Here is a 15,938-nt window from a genome sequence, read left to right on the forward strand (position 1 = left end):
GGTGAATTCAATTGTTACCTTCCCTGCTTTTCCATCTAAATGGGAAAAAATATTCTCAATGAAGCTGATGTGTTACCTATATCTACCTTAATGGCTCTACCACAAATTCAGTCTAATAAATTTATCCTTGAAATGGTGGAAAATAATATCAACTTTTTGAATAGAGTTTCTCCATCACTAATGTGTGGTAGAGATTAAGAAATATATCAGAATTTTATGAATATATAATGCCTTTTTGCACTGATATTGTATGTTCATTTCAGATTTAAGGTACACAAGTAAATTTCAACTTCAAGCTCCTATAGATTAGACGAGATTATATCAGGTTGGGTAAAATGGATATAAAAATAAAATTGATACAAAAATGGATATAAAACAAAATAAAAAAATATTCAATATTAGATTAGAAAGGATAAAGAAATATTATTTATTTCTTATTTGACATAGACAGAAAGTCAAAAGTCAATATTAAATTCTACCTCTGAGAGTTTACTACTAAGGGAAGATATTCCTTCTTTCAAAAAAATTGAGAACATATTTTGATTCTATTACTTTTTATTGGTGTGGTGTGGCTACAGAATGAGTATATGAGTAATGTCAGATTGAAAAGAAAATAAAAGGAAACTCACCAGTAATCCCTGAGTTAACACATTAGAATATTCAAAACGGAAACTTCCATGTACTGAGGTCTGAAGGAGGGGGTATTGGAAAGGAATCAATACAAAATTTTCTGACTAAAGAGTCAGGTAAGCTAACTTATTCCATTTTAAATTGTTTTGATTTTCTTTAGAAGTATGTCAGCAAAGCAATCATTTCGTAAAGCCTATACTTTTTGGGAAATTAACTACATATGTGGAAGGTAATAATTCAAACATAAACTGGAAAATTATTCCTGAAACAGAGCTCAGACCTTAGGTTCAGGGACACTGAAATTGAGCTGCTATTTTACAAAACTCTGACAGAATTTCAACTTTGAAGTGGGTAAGGGTATTAGCCACGGTCCTAAAGAACTGAGAAAGTAATGTGGTTGCTAAGTAATTAGGTTACTAACTACATTTGCTTAAAAAAAGGGGGAGAATTAAAAGATTTAGAAAATTACAATAATCAAGTCTGAATGAAAGAAAAGTATTAATTGTTATTTCAAATAATGCCATCTAGAGTTTACTCTTGGACAATGAGATGATTTGATTAGGTGCCCTATTATAGAATACTGATCACATCTAGGTGTTCAAATTCATGCAGTGGTTGAATTTCAAGCCATCTTACTCCATGAAGAGGGTCATCATTTTTATGAGAAGAAAAAACAAGGCAGTAAACCAGATTAATGAAGCGTGGATGAGAACATAGGCAAGTAAAGATAAAAATTAAATTAAGCCCAAACCAATTTTTTCCTAAATATTTCTGATTCTTCATTGCTAAATAGTAATGAAGCTAAAACTAATCATGTCACTTTGTTTGTTAAAAGAAAAAGTGTAATACAGAACAATAGTAAGTAACCGTCCTTAATGATTTAGCATATCTAGCTCTTTCTCTGTAAATTGACTCTCTGCCCTGCTTGGCAAAGTTGCCTGGGCAATTGGGGCATCAAATGTATAGGTTCTAGAAACAGCTGAGTCGATGATTTAGACTTTCTGTCAAGTGTGGTGTTCATTCATTCATTCAGTTCCTATTACGTGCTGTTCTATGTATGCTGCTCACAAAATTCCTATTCTAGTAGGGGAAATAAATAGATGCATAATGCTAACAAGTCAGGTGACACTAAAAATGCTAAGAAAGAACACAGAAGTGGAATGAAGGGATGTTTTTTATAGAAAGACTTCAGAATAGGCCTTTCCTTTTTAAAGTGATATCTGAGAAAGAACATAAATGGTGTGAAGAAGAGAGCCAAGTGGCTATCTAAGGAATCCCAGGTATATGTAACCCGGTGTTAAGACCCTGGAGCAGGAGTGAACAAGGGGATAGGGTAGGACACAATATAGGGAGTGGAGAGTGGGATAGGGAGAGCTCTGCACATTATGTGAAGCCATGGAGAGAGCTTCAGTGTGTATCTTGAGAGAGACAGGAAGCCAAGGATGGGTTTTGACCCAGGTGGGAAAGGATTTACTTACATGCTTATTCATTGTCAAATAATGTTGGGAACAGAAGACATAGATTTGAATGAAATACTTAAATCCGTAAGTGACCTTTTCAAGAAATTAACTATCAATAACTTATTAATATTTACTACAAGTAGCATACAACAACACTTCAAGATTTTATGTACTAATATATTTAATCAATTGCAAATTCTAAGGGATTATTTTACAAACGAAGATTAATTTGCTTTTGGCCAAGTCACGTAAGAAACTAAACTCAAACTAAAAGGATTATTTCCACCTCTCCCTAAATATGTGAACAAGTATACTATGGATAGGAAAGCAGAGGAAACATATTTTTTCAGTACCCATTATGTGCTAGTTTCTGACACTCTGTACCTTATATGCATTTTATCGCATTCCTTCTTCACAATAAACCATTGACTAGGTATTATTAAGGATCACTTTCTAAGCAAGTAAGAGGTGGATGGGATTCAGTCTCAAGTGGTTCAGGCTCCAAAGAGGTAAGCCTTCTAATATACTGCCCTGCATATACTGTCCTAAATAACCCTTGTCAGTCTTATAGACCAAAAGGAAAACCTTGAGAACATCTGGTTCCCTTAGTAACACTGCACTTCTGATCATTTCACAAAATTAACTATTCAATATGCCTTAGAGCAAAATGACTTTCAATCTTCAAGCTATGCAAGCATTATTTTGTGCACCTACTCTAATAATGAAAATTATATAGCAGACTTAAACACAGAGGAAAGTCATCTTTATTTATTGCACATTAAAGTTGCAGATCACACAATACAATAAGAACAGGAACAGACTCATCACCAACTCCTTAAAATGAAACAATACATCTATGTTTATTAAGAGTGCCAGAAAGCTGAACGCATTCATAGCCACAGTCATCTGAAGTCATAATTACACAGCAAGGGCTATGCTGGTTTAATCAAATGCTGGTGCTTATATTGAAAAAATAAAAGGATATACAAATTAATTATTTGTCTTGTTTTGTAGATCATCAATTTATTTTATCCCAGCTCTTTTTACCTTGCCACTAAAATCACTTGCAATTATGAGTTTTGTATAGTCTGGAAATTAAAACCAATGCTAATATTTTAAAAATATATCTTAAATGGTAAGTTATATAATACACTGTAACTCTAGGGTACATTTTTGTATATTTTATAGATTTGGAATACAATAAATTTGCCAATAATTATAATTTTTACTAATTCCTTCCTAGTCCTTTTCTCTTGGTTTTCTTCCTACAAAGGGAAGGAAGATTCCTTGAACAAATAATCCCTAGATTATAAACTCAGTGAGAGTAAGCCTAGTTTTCTCACTACTGCTATAGCTCCAGAACTTAGCACACTTTTTATTATAACAGGAACTCAATAAATTGTTGCTGATGTATTAATGAATAAAAGAAAAATAAATATTTAGATGTTAAAAGAGGCATCTACTATATGATTAAAGAGTATGGAGGAAAGAATGAGTCTTTAAAAGGCATATGCTTTAACAAGAGAGTCTTAATACCTAATCTTTTAAAAAAAAATCATTTAAAGGCGATTTAATGATTTTCTTAATATTTACTTAATGTTTTTTAAAAGAGACAGGGATATTTTTAAAGTATTTTACTCCTTCCAAAAGTGACATGTGGAATTTCTTCCATTGCCAGTAATCTTAAACTGATAGAACTGATAAGGGAAAGAATGGGAAATTCACGTTAAAAAATGGTAATGTGTATCACTTCACAATCACCAACAAGTAAGACAGAAATGTGTTTTCAAAGTACTTTGTGTCAGCCTTACGATATAGGTAGAACTGATAGATGATATGCCCTCATTTACAGATGAGGGAAATGAAGCATAAAGAGACTGGGTGGCTTGGCCAAGCTCACACTGCTAACCTGAGAAGAGTTGGGATTAATCCAGATCTTTTCTATTTTATGAGTCCTCTTAATTATGTTAACATGGGCACACCATTCTACCCATGCATAGTTCTCTCAGCTGCAAAATGAGGATAAAAATATTGGGTTGAAATTCTTTATGAAGTTATAAGGATAAAACAAGATATTTCAAGTGGAAGTGCCATGATCAAAGAATACAAATAATACTGAAGAGCTTTTCAAATATAGAGCAACCTTCAAAATGCAAACTGGATTTGACTTGTCTAGGTTCTGATCCCAGCTTGACCACTCCCCATGTGGCCTTAGGCAATAATTTAACCTCCCTAAACTTCGGTTTTGCCTTCTATGAAATAGTAATACCAATACTTAACATGAAAAGTTTTAAGAATCAAAAAGATAATTTATCTAAATCACTCTTCCGAGTGAGTCTGGCACATGGTAAGTACTCAATAAATACCAGCTATTGCTGTAATGATTTATATGTTTAGTTTGATTGAAGTAGTCCTTAGGACTAGATATTGTTGAACTATTTTAAGTTTTCATATAATGGCATTAAGCAAACTTATCCCAAGTAATTTGATTTAAAGGGCAAAAATAAATGCTCCATCACACCTCAAAATTCTCTCAAACACTTGCTAAAGTGCCTAAAGTTCCCATGAAAGCCACAATAGGCAGACCTTCCTTTGGGAGTCAAATACCTATGAAGCCTTTGTTGAAGCTTGCTCTGCAACTTAAAAGGATCAGTCATTTCTCAAACATCAGTCTCCTACCTTTTAAAATAAGGAGGCCATTTAGATTATGTTGCTAATTTAGAACCATGGACTTCCAAGTTAAGGCATGAATGGAATTCAAATCTGTTTCACCTTGGAAAGGTGAAAAATCAACTCCTAAACTTAGCACAAATTAATTTATCAAGTTGGCTAACAAAAGATACAACATTAAAAAGTGGAAAATGGAACACTTAAATTTTGATATGGTAGGGAGAAGGGAAAGGCAAATCTCTAAGCATAGGATATTGCCTAAAATTAGTTCAACAAAGGTGTGCTGTTTAGGAAAAGGGTTGGGAGCTAAGGAAGAATTTTCAGTGGGGATCCATCAGCAGACAAAAGAAGTCACAAGAAAAGTTAATTATAAGCCAATATCCCTGATAAACATAAATGCAAGAATCCTCAACCAAACACTAGTAAAATGAATTCAAGAATAAAGTGAAAGCATTATCCACCAGGATCAGAACATTTCATTCAAAAGCAACAAAATATATATTCTTCTCAGGTACACATGGAACATTTTTTAAGATAGATCAAATGTGGGGCACCTGGGTGGCTCAGTCAGTTAGGTCTTCAGCTCAGGTCATGATACCAGGGTCCTGGGATCAAGCCCTGCATTAGGCTCCCTGCTAAGCAGGGAGCCTGCTTCTCCCTCTCCTCCCTGTTCCTGCTCTCTCTTGCTAGCTCTGTCGCTATCTCTGTCTCTGTCTCTCAAATAAATAAATAAAATCTTTAAAAAAAAAAGATAGATCAAATGTTAGGCTACAAAACCAATCTTAATAAATTTAAGAAACTCTTCGTATTTCCCTGATAATGAGTATTTACCAAAAGGATACAAAAATACTGATTCAAAGGTGCTCATGCACCCCCATGTTTATAGCAGCATTATCAACAATAGCCAAATTATGGAAAGAGCCCAAAGGTCCACTGAATGATGAATGGATAAAGAAGATGTGGTGCACACACATGCACACACACACACACACACACACACACTGGAATATTACTCAGCCATCAGAAAGAATGAACCCTTGCCATTTGCAATGATGTGGATGGAGCTAGAGTGTATTATGCTAAGTGAAATAAGTCACTCAGAGAAAGACAAAGATTATATGATTTCATTCATATGTAGAATTTAAGAAATGAAACAGATGAACATAGGGGAAGGAAAAAAAGAGAGAGAGAAGCAAACCATAAGACACTCTTAACTATAGAGAACAAACTTAGGGTTATGGAGGGAGGGAGGCTTTAGATGGACTAAATGGGCTACATGGGTGATGAGTACTAAAGAGGGCACTTGTTGTGATGAACACTGGGTGTTATATATAAGTGATGAATCACTGAATTCTACTCCTGAAACCAATATTACCCTATATGCTAATTAACTATAATTTAAATAAAAACTTAAAATGAAAAAAAACTTAAGAAACTGACATTGTATCAAACATCTCTTCCAATCACAATGGTATGAAATTTGAAATCAATTACATGAAAAAAAACTGGAAAATTTACAAATAAGTGGACATTAAACAACATGCTATTGAATAATCAATGGGTTAAAGAAAAATCAAAAAAGAAATAAAAAAAATACCTGAGACAAATGAAAATGTAAATATAGCACACCAAATTGTGGGATACGGCAAAAGGAATTCTAAAAGGGAAGTTCATAATGATAAATGCCTACCACAACTGACAAGAAAAGTCTCAAATAAACAACCTAACTTTACACCTCAAGGAACTAGAGGGAAAAAAAAAAAAAAAAGCCCAAAGTTAGAAGGAAAGAAATAACGAAGCGTACCACAGAAATAAATTAAATGGAGACTAAAAACATAATAGAGATCAATGAAACTAAGAGGTGGTTCTTTGAAAGAGAAACAAATTTGACAACTCTTAAGTAGACTCATTAAGAAAAAAAAAAGGGAGGACTCAAAATCAAAAATGAAAAAGAATTTAAACTGATACCACAGAAATAGAAGGGGTCATTAGACTACTATGAACAATGATATGTCAACAAAGTGGACAACCTAGAAGCAATGGATTAATTCCTAGAAAAATACCTCCTACCAAGACTGAATCATAATAAACAGAAAATCTGAGCAGACTAATTAATAATAATGAGATTGAATCATTAATCAAAAATATCCCAATAAACAAAACTACAGGACCAGAGAGCTTCACTGGTGAATTCTACCAAACATCCAAAGAAGAATTAACATCAATCCTTCTCAAACTCTTCCAAAAAATATAATAATAGAGAACTCTTCCAAACCCATTTTATGAGGCCAGCATTACTCTCATATCAAAATTAGACAAGCATGCCACAAATAAAGAACATTACAGGCTAATATCCTGATGAACATATATGAAAAATTTCTCACAAAATATTAGCAAAAAGAATTCAACAATTTATTATTATTTTTTAAAAAGATTTTATTTATTTATTTGACAGAGAGAGACACAGCCAGTGAGAAAGGGAACACAAGCAGGGGGAGTGGGAGAGGAAGAAGCAGGCTCCCAGCAGAGCAGGGAGCTTGATGCGGGGCTCGATCCCAGGACCCTAGGATCATGCCCTGGGCTGAAGGCAGATTCTTAACGACTGAGCCACCCAGGTGCCCCATAATTCAACAATTTATTAAAAGTATCATACACCATGATCAAGTGGGATTTATTACAGGCATGCAAGGATGGTTCAATATGATACATCACATTAATGAAATGAAAGATAAAAATCATATGATTTTCTCAATAGATGCAAGAAAAGTATTTGACAAAATTCAACATTCATATATGATAAAAACTCTCAACAGTGTGTACAGAGGGAAACTACCTCAACATAATAATGTCTGTATATGACACGCCCACAGCTAACACCATACTCAATGGTGAAAAGCTGAAAGTCTTTCCTTGAAGATCAGGAACAAGACAAGGATTCCCAATCCCATCACTACTATTCAACATAGTATTGGAAGTCCTAGCCAAAACAATAGCCACGAAAAAGAAAGAAAAGACATCCAGACTGGAAAGGGATAAGTGAAACTGTCACTCACTATTTGCAGATGACATGATTTTATATATAGAAAACTGTAAAGACTGCATTAAAAAACTGTTAGAACTAATTAACAAACTCAGTAAGGTTGCAGAGTACAAAATCAAGACTCAAAAATCTGTTGTGTTTCTATACACTAATCATGAACTATCAGAAAGAGAAATTTAAAAATCTTAACTATAATTGCATCAAAAAGAATAAAATTCCTAGAAATAAATTTAACCAAGGAGGTGAAAGACATGTATATTGAAAGCTATAAGACATTAACAAAAGAAATTGAAGACACAAATGGAAAGATATTCTATGGTCATGTATTAGAAGAATCAATATTGTTCAAATAGCCACACTACCCGAAGTGATCTATAGATACAGCACAATCCCTATCAAAATGGCATTTTTCAAAGAAATAGAAGAAATCATTCTAAAATTTGTATGGAACCATAAAAAAATCAGGTAGCCAAAGCGTTCTTGAAAAAAAAGAACAGGGGCGCCTGAGTAGCGCAGTTGTTAAGCGTCTGCCTTCGGCTCAGGGCGTGATCCCGGCGTTATGGGATCGAGCCCCACATCAGGCTCCTCCGCTGGAAGCCTGCTTCTTCCTCTCCCACTCCCCCTGCTTGTGTTCCCTCTCTCACTGGCTGTCTCTGTCAAACAAATAAATAAAATCTTTAAAAAAAAAAAAGAAAAAAAAGAACAAAGCTGGAGACATCATGCTTCCTGATTTCAAACTATATCACAAAGCTATAGTAATTAAAACAGTAGAATAATGGCAACAAAACAGATACATAGATCAATGGAATAGAATAGAGAAACAAGAATTAAACCCACACATAAATGGTCAATTAATTTATGACAAAGAAGCCAACAATATACAATGTTGAGAAAACTGGACAGCTATATGCAAAAGAATAAAATTTAACCACTATCTTACACTATGTTACACAAGTAATTCAAAATAGATTAAAGACCTGAATGTAACATCTGAAACCAGAAAACTCCTAGAAGAAAACATAAGCACCATACTCCTTGACATAGGTCTTGGTGATCATTTTTAAATCTGACACCAAAAGGAAAAATAAATAAGTAGAACTATACCATACTAAAAAGTTTCTGCACAGCAAAGGAAACCATCAAAAAATGAAAAGACAATATACTGAATGGAAAAATATATATATAAATCACATATCTGATAAGGGGTTAATATCCAAATATATAAAGAGCTCATACAATTCAATTGCAAAAAATTTGAAAATCCAATTTAAAAATGGGCAGAAGACCTGAATAGACATTTTTTCAAAGAAGACATATAGATATCTAACTGGTACCTGAAAAGATACTCAACATCATTAATTATCAAGGAAATAACAAATCAAAACCACAATGAGATATCACCTCACATCTGTTAGAACAGCTATCATTAAAAATACAAGCAATAACAAGTGTTTGTGAGGTTGTGGAGAGAGAGAAAACTTCAGCACTGTTGGTGGGAAGGTAAATTATACAGCCATTATGGAAAACAGTATGGACATTCTTCAAAAAATTAAAAATAAAATATGATCCAGGAATTCCACTTTTGGGTATTTATCTGAAGAAAATAACATTCACTCGAAAAGATATATGCACTTCCACATTCATTGCAGTATTATCTACAGTAGCCAAGATATGGGAACAATTTAAGTGTCCATCAATGAATGAATGGATAAAGAAGATGTGATACACATACATGCACACACACACACACACACACACACACACACACACACACTAGAATATTATTCAGCCATAAAAAAGGATAAAGTCTTGCCATTTATGACAACATGGATGGACCTCAAAGGCATTAATATTAAGTATGTGAAATAAGCCAGACAGTGAAAAACCAATACTATATGATCTCTCATATATATGGAGGAAATAAAAGAAAGAGAGAGGGAGGGAGAGGGAGAGGGAGAGGGAGAGGGAGAGGGAGAGGGAGAGGGAGAGGGAGAGGGAGAGGGAGAGGGAGAGAGGAAGAGAAGAGAAGAGAAGAGAAGAGAAGAGAAGAGAAGAGAAGAGAAGAGAAGAGAAGAGAAGAGAAGAAAGAAGAAAGAAAAAAGAAAAGAAGAAAAAAAGAAAACCAAGCTCATAGATACAGAGAACAGACTGCCGGTTACCAGAGGTAGGGATTGGAGGTTGGAGAAATGGGTGAAGGGGGTAAAATTTTTTAAAAAATAAAATAAATAGATAAATAAACAAACAAATGATAGGAAGCTAAAAAATAATCTTTAGTGGGGATCCATTGGCACACAAGAGAAACAAGAGTTCAAGTATTTGGAGAACAGAATGCTAGAGAAGGCTAGGGCACGACAGAAAAATAAACTTTCTTACTTTACAATTTTGCTTAAAGTTTATAAATACAAAGATGTGGGTTTCCGCATCTTTTCAAATTTTAGTTCTAATAGGAACTCAAAAGCAGATTTGAATGCTGATGTAGTCTTCCTTATTTCAGCAACCAGCACTTAAATATAGTCCTTAATAGCCTTTAACGGAAATGTGCATTTGTATGGGACATAGAGATATGAGATGGATACATTTTTAAGTCGCTTTTGAAAAAAATCCACTTTCATCCTGACAGTGTTTTGAGGTATCTTACCGGTTCTCCTTTATCCCCTTTCTGACCAGGTGAGCCTGGAGTTCCTGGTAATCCCACTTCTCCCTGAGCAAAAATGAATCCTGTGTTATCAAACAGTCTGTCACATTGAGCTAAAGACTAATAGTTTATACATATAAAGGTGACAATAGTAGGATAAAGCTTTGCTCTCCCCTGAGCTGATGTTGGTCCCTCTGCTAGAATGCCCTTCCCTTCCTCAGGAGGCTCAGTACCCTCCCTCTTCCAAATGCCATTTGGCATCATCTCCTCCATGAGACTTTCCACGGACTGGGACACGTGGTGCTCCTCTATGGCCCCTGCACCTTGTACTTACCTTTCTCATGGAGCTTATGATACAGTAGTGGTCGCTAGAAGAAATGTAAGGTTCCTCTAAACTTTTACCTCACCCCCATATCTATTCGTCCAGCCAGGAGTGAAGTGGCGGCCGGATGTGTTAAGTCTCTAAGGGCATGCAGTAAGTCACAATGCTAGGAAACATTCTGCTCTAGGAACCAGGGCAAGTTTTTCTTTTCCTTTTCCTTTCCTCAGGTATGAGCATAGAGGAACACCATCAAGAAATCACTTAGCCTCCTTGTAGCACAGCCTCTTGACTGCCATTAACATTCATAGAAGAAGTTTATGTAGGTTCACAGGACCACTCTTCCTGACCAGGGGACCATACTGGTACAAATGAAGCAAATTCTTTAAGTAATATTCTTTGCCTATTTCCTAGAGTATCAGCACACATCAAAGAAATACTATACAGAGTATCTGTGTGTTAAAGAGCAGGCTCTGTTTTCTTCAACTGTGAACTTCCAGAGCAGAAGCCTATTCCAGGCATATGTTAAGTACTCAATATTTGTCTGTTGTCCAGGAGGGTCCCCCCTTTACCTTTCTATCCATTCTAATTCACAGCCTGGAAAGAAAGTCTGATGGCTTCAGAACTATCCAGAAAAAAAATCCAGGAAATCCTATCCCCAATTCCCTTCTCTTAACCCACCCCAGTGACAGAGTGGCTTATGTGTTTGATTCAACTAACACTAAAGGTCAAGACACAGTCTGTGCACCGGGGCCACATCCAAGGGGCCTGGCTCAATCTGTGTCATGGCTTTTCAGTGGGCATAGATTAACACAAGCAAACCTTGTTTGGAATGCACTGGCACTGGTCTTGAAGTTCCTGCTTTGCTGGCAGATAGGCAGACATTTTACTGGCGTGAGCGGGTAGCAATGATGATGCAGTACTTCCATAGCCATCCTGCTCTGGACACTAAAATCCAGAGAAATGATTAGGGTCCATTCCAAACATGCTAACATCCCAAATACTGGCTCCCACCAAACTCGGGATGACTCAACTTGCCTGCAAGAACTGCCTTCTAAGGAGCCCAAAGTTGACACTGGTATGTGAAAGTTTATAATGCCTTTGCTCTTTCACTAGGCCCCCGATGCGTTTTATTACACTGACAACATGCTAGAAATGCACTAAAATATTGGTTTGTTGAGGAATTCTAAAGCTTTTATAAATGACTTCATGATGAGTACAGTAACATCAAACATTCACAATAACTGCTTTGTTACAATAAAATAGTTATACATGTTACACCTGTGTATGTGTTTGTGGAACAAAATTTAAAATCAAAGAAAGCAGGATGCCTGGGTGGCTCAGTCAGTTAAGCGTCTGCCTTCGGCTCAGGTCATGATCCCATGCTCATGGGATCAAGTCCTGCATCAGGCTCCCTGCTCAGCAGGGAGCCTGCTTCCTCCTCTCCTTCTCCCCCTGATTGTGTGCTCTCTCTCTCTCTCTTTCTGTCAATTTTTTTTTTAAATCTTAAAAATAAATAAATAAAATAAAATACTTAGAGAGGTTTAAAAAAAAATAAAAGCAAGCAACTTGAACTTTTAGAACATCATTTACTCCAACAAGACGATTGTAAAGGCATGTAAAAGTAGCAAATATATTCTTTTAATACTCCAGGATGGTATATATTTAAAGTATATACTAGTCTTGGTCTTTAAAGTCCATTGTCCTTTAAAGTTATTAAAACGTCTCCACTATAACAGACAAGTGGTGAATTTTATACTTAAGCAGTGGATTCAGAACATGTGGGATAACATGAAGTAAAACTTAGTCACAAAACAATGAACTTTTTTTTCCTCTCAAAAATAAATCCAGACAGGGAGGATAAATAAATGCATCCCTTCCTCTCCACATCATTTAACAGGCTCCTCACCACGGTTTGTAACTCTGAATTTGTAATTTTACAAACCTGCAATTTCATAACTCTGAATTTGCAATTTAGGGGAAAGGGTTTAGACATTACTTTGTATGCTACGAATCATATATGCTTGGAAAAGTATTATCAGGATACAAAACAAAAAGATTGTCAGTGGTTATTTATTATGGTAAGACTACAGTTGATAATTACTTCCTTCTTCGAATTTGGCTGTATTTTCCAAATTTTCTATAATAAACAAACATAATTTTTTTAAAAGATTTTATTTATTTATTTGACGGAGAGAGAGAGAGCACAAGTAGGGGGAGCAGCAGAGAGAGGGCGAGAAGCAGGCTCCCCACTGAGCAAGGAGCCCCATGTGGGACTCAATCCTAGGACCTTGGGATCATGACCTGAGCCAAAGGCAGACACTCAACTGAATGAGCCACCCAGGCACCCCAACATACATAATTTTTAAAACAAAAAGTTCTTTTGAAAAAAATGGGTAGCACTCTAATGCTCGTGAAAACAATAAAAACTGTAAGAAAAATAACACCCAGAAACACTGGGACTAGTTTCCTTGGTCCACCACATTTACATCTATCACATTTACTTTCTCCAGATTTAATAATTAGCTATTCTGTTATCTTAATAAGTTTCCGAGCCCACAAGTCTAAAGGTCATATTAGAATGAAACATGATTATCACCAGAATAGTCCATTTATCTCCTATGATTTGATATGATTTTTCAGCAACTTCCTGTTCTAACCAACCAGTTACCACTTAGATGACCAAGACCAAATTTGAGTTCACAATTTTGGTCTGGGTAACTAATTTACTATATTAAACTGGGGATTTAAATAACTTTATAACTATGTCTCAGGATTCACTATAAAACTTTCCACACTCTCCAAAAAGTGCCTAAAGGGAACATAAAATTGTACAAGTAAGGGCTCTTCCCTTCATAAAACCTCTGGTTTTGATTTGATGCATATTTAGTTAATTGGCCTTACAAATTTTAATCACATTTCTCATTTATTTTCAACAAATGTTGCTGATTATCTCCTTCTGTCTATGTCTGTAGTCATGGAACTTTACAGAAACAGAAAATCTAATTAATAGAAGAAAAGAAGTATATTTACAGATTATCTTAAATAAATTTCACCCTTGACCATGTTATAAAATATTAATAACAAAAAATGTCTAATTTGAAATTTCAGGATAAAATTAAATGTTTAAGCAAGTATATTAAAATTTTCTGAATTCAACACATTTTTTAAAAAAAGTTGGTGTCAGAATTATAACAGATACACTTAAAGGGCTTTCACATAATTATTTATCTTCCAAACTATATACTCCCATTTGTAAAATGTAGCATGTTTCTATTTTCTGCTACTCATTAACAGAATGGTGATGTCCCTTCAAACAATTATCAGCAGGAAAAAAGCAGGCTTTTTTTTTTTTTTTCCTATAGTCAGAGATGAATTCCTACCTTATTTTCCACACTTTAACTCCTAAATAATCATTTCAGATGTGATTAATTTTTTTCCATAATTTGTGAGGTTATGTTATTGCTTTTAATAATCAAACCACTCCATTAAATCTATCACCTATACTTCCTTAAACAGTTTTCTCATAATTTGAATTGAAAATATCTATTATGTGATGATACAGAGTAAAAACTACTGGTCAAAAATATAGCATTTAGATATATCAAAACATTGTTATGTTACTTTTCAGCCAGGAAAAATTATTATTTTAAGAGCTCTTATATCCTAAAGGAATAGTTAATTTAAAAAATAAACTTTCAGAGAATTAACATCTTCAAAATTTAAATATGTGGTTCCAGGAAGTCTAGGTATTTCAAGTCTGTAGACTGGCATCATAAATGATCTTTTTAGATATTTATAGAAAGATATTTGGCTGGCTTTCATTTTACTTGGAATGAAAGCCATAAACTGGGTTGGAGATATGCTTTCTAAAACCAAGTTACATAAGCAAAACAAATAATTTTGAAAAACTTAGCTATGCTTTGAATCAGTCACTTTATTATTTTACTACCCACAGTAAGTGACAGAAGTTAAAAATATTTTTGAATTACTAAACTGTCAATAAAATTTTCATGTAAGTATAGAACTTCTGGGAAATCTAAAATACAAAGAAAAACATTTTTACCTTTTTCTTTTACTTTTCATATGTTTTCTGTAAGACTTATTGAATTAGTCCCTTTTAAACACCTGTTTGTCCCATCTACCTCCCTTAATGGTTGATAAGTCAACAAGTCAAGAAATAATGTTTTGACTATCTTCTACACACAAAGCACTAGGAATAAAAAAGAAGAGCATGAAAGTATAACTACCCTCAATGAGTTTAAAATGCAATTGAATAAATTAAAAATACAACTATATCTAATAATATAAGATAGCACACATGACCATTATAATGGGAGATAGAAAAAGTACTGAATTTTTTTTTAATGGAAGATTGGTATAAGAAATAGTTGTACAGTTAGGTTGGGAATATTAAGAATGGAGGCTAAGTGGGGCGCCTGGGTGGCACAGCGGTTAAGCGTCTGCCTTCGGCTCAGGGTGTGATCCCGGCGTTATGGGATCGAGCCCCACATCAGGCTCCTCCGCTATGAGCCTGCTTCTTCCTCTCCCACTCCCCCTGCTTGTGTTCCCTCTCTCGCTGGCTGTCTCTATCTCTGTCAAATAAATAAATAAAATCTTTAAAAAAAAAAAAAAGAATGGAGGCTAAGTAACTGAGTTTATGTTTTGTTGCCAACAAGGAATGACCAAAAGCTTTGAGAAAGAGATGAATAGAGGGAAGGGAATGTGCCTTATTCATGTCTGTTATTGCCTTGTTCTTTGGCACAATGTCTAGAAGATCAATGTTTTTGAATAATTAATGTTTAGCAAGAGAAAGTAAATGCATATATAAAGCAATGATTCAGAGACTTATTATGGTTACACTGGAAAGAAAAAGGTCTAGAGACAGGGAAGGCAGTTGACATGATAATGCAACTATCCAGGCATGAGATAAAGGTGGACTAGGACAGTAACAAGGAAAAGGAAGATGAAAAATCTATCACAGGGCGCCTGGGTGGCTCAGTCAGTTTAAAGTCTGACTTTGGCTCAGGTAATGATCTCGGGGTCCTAGGATCAAGCCCCGCATTGGGCTCCCTGTTCATCATGGAGCCTGCTTGTCCCTCTCCCTCTTCTGCCCCTCCCCTCTGTGTATGCACTCTCTCTCTCTCAAATAAATAAAGTCTTAAAAAAAATCTATCATAAAGG

At 34.9% G+C, this 15,938-nt stretch overlaps 1 protein-coding gene across 2 annotated transcripts in view; it reads right to left on the minus strand.

Moving 5' to 3' along the window:
* COL19A1 (collagen type XIX alpha 1 chain) overlaps positions 1-15,938 on the minus strand; it is a 286,447-nt gene that overhangs the window by 228,901 nt on the left and 41,608 nt on the right. For both annotated transcript variants that reach the window (XM_087856904.1, XM_087856903.1), the window contains exons 7-8: positions 11,577-11,702; positions 10,439-10,501 (exon numbers count right to left, since the gene is read on the minus strand). In XM_087856904.1, coding sequence (XP_087713030.1) covers positions 10,439-10,501; positions 11,577-11,702 — 189 coding nt within the window. The remainder of the gene's footprint in view (positions 1-10,438; positions 10,502-11,576; positions 11,703-15,938) is intronic.

The sequence above is a fragment of the Ursus americanus genome, chromosome 29 (assembly GCF_024610735.1).
Source record: "Ursus americanus isolate L20-20 chromosome 29, mUrsAme1.1.p, whole genome shotgun sequence".
In the NCBI taxonomy this organism is placed as follows: Eukaryota; Metazoa; Chordata; class Mammalia; order Carnivora; family Ursidae; genus Ursus; species Ursus americanus.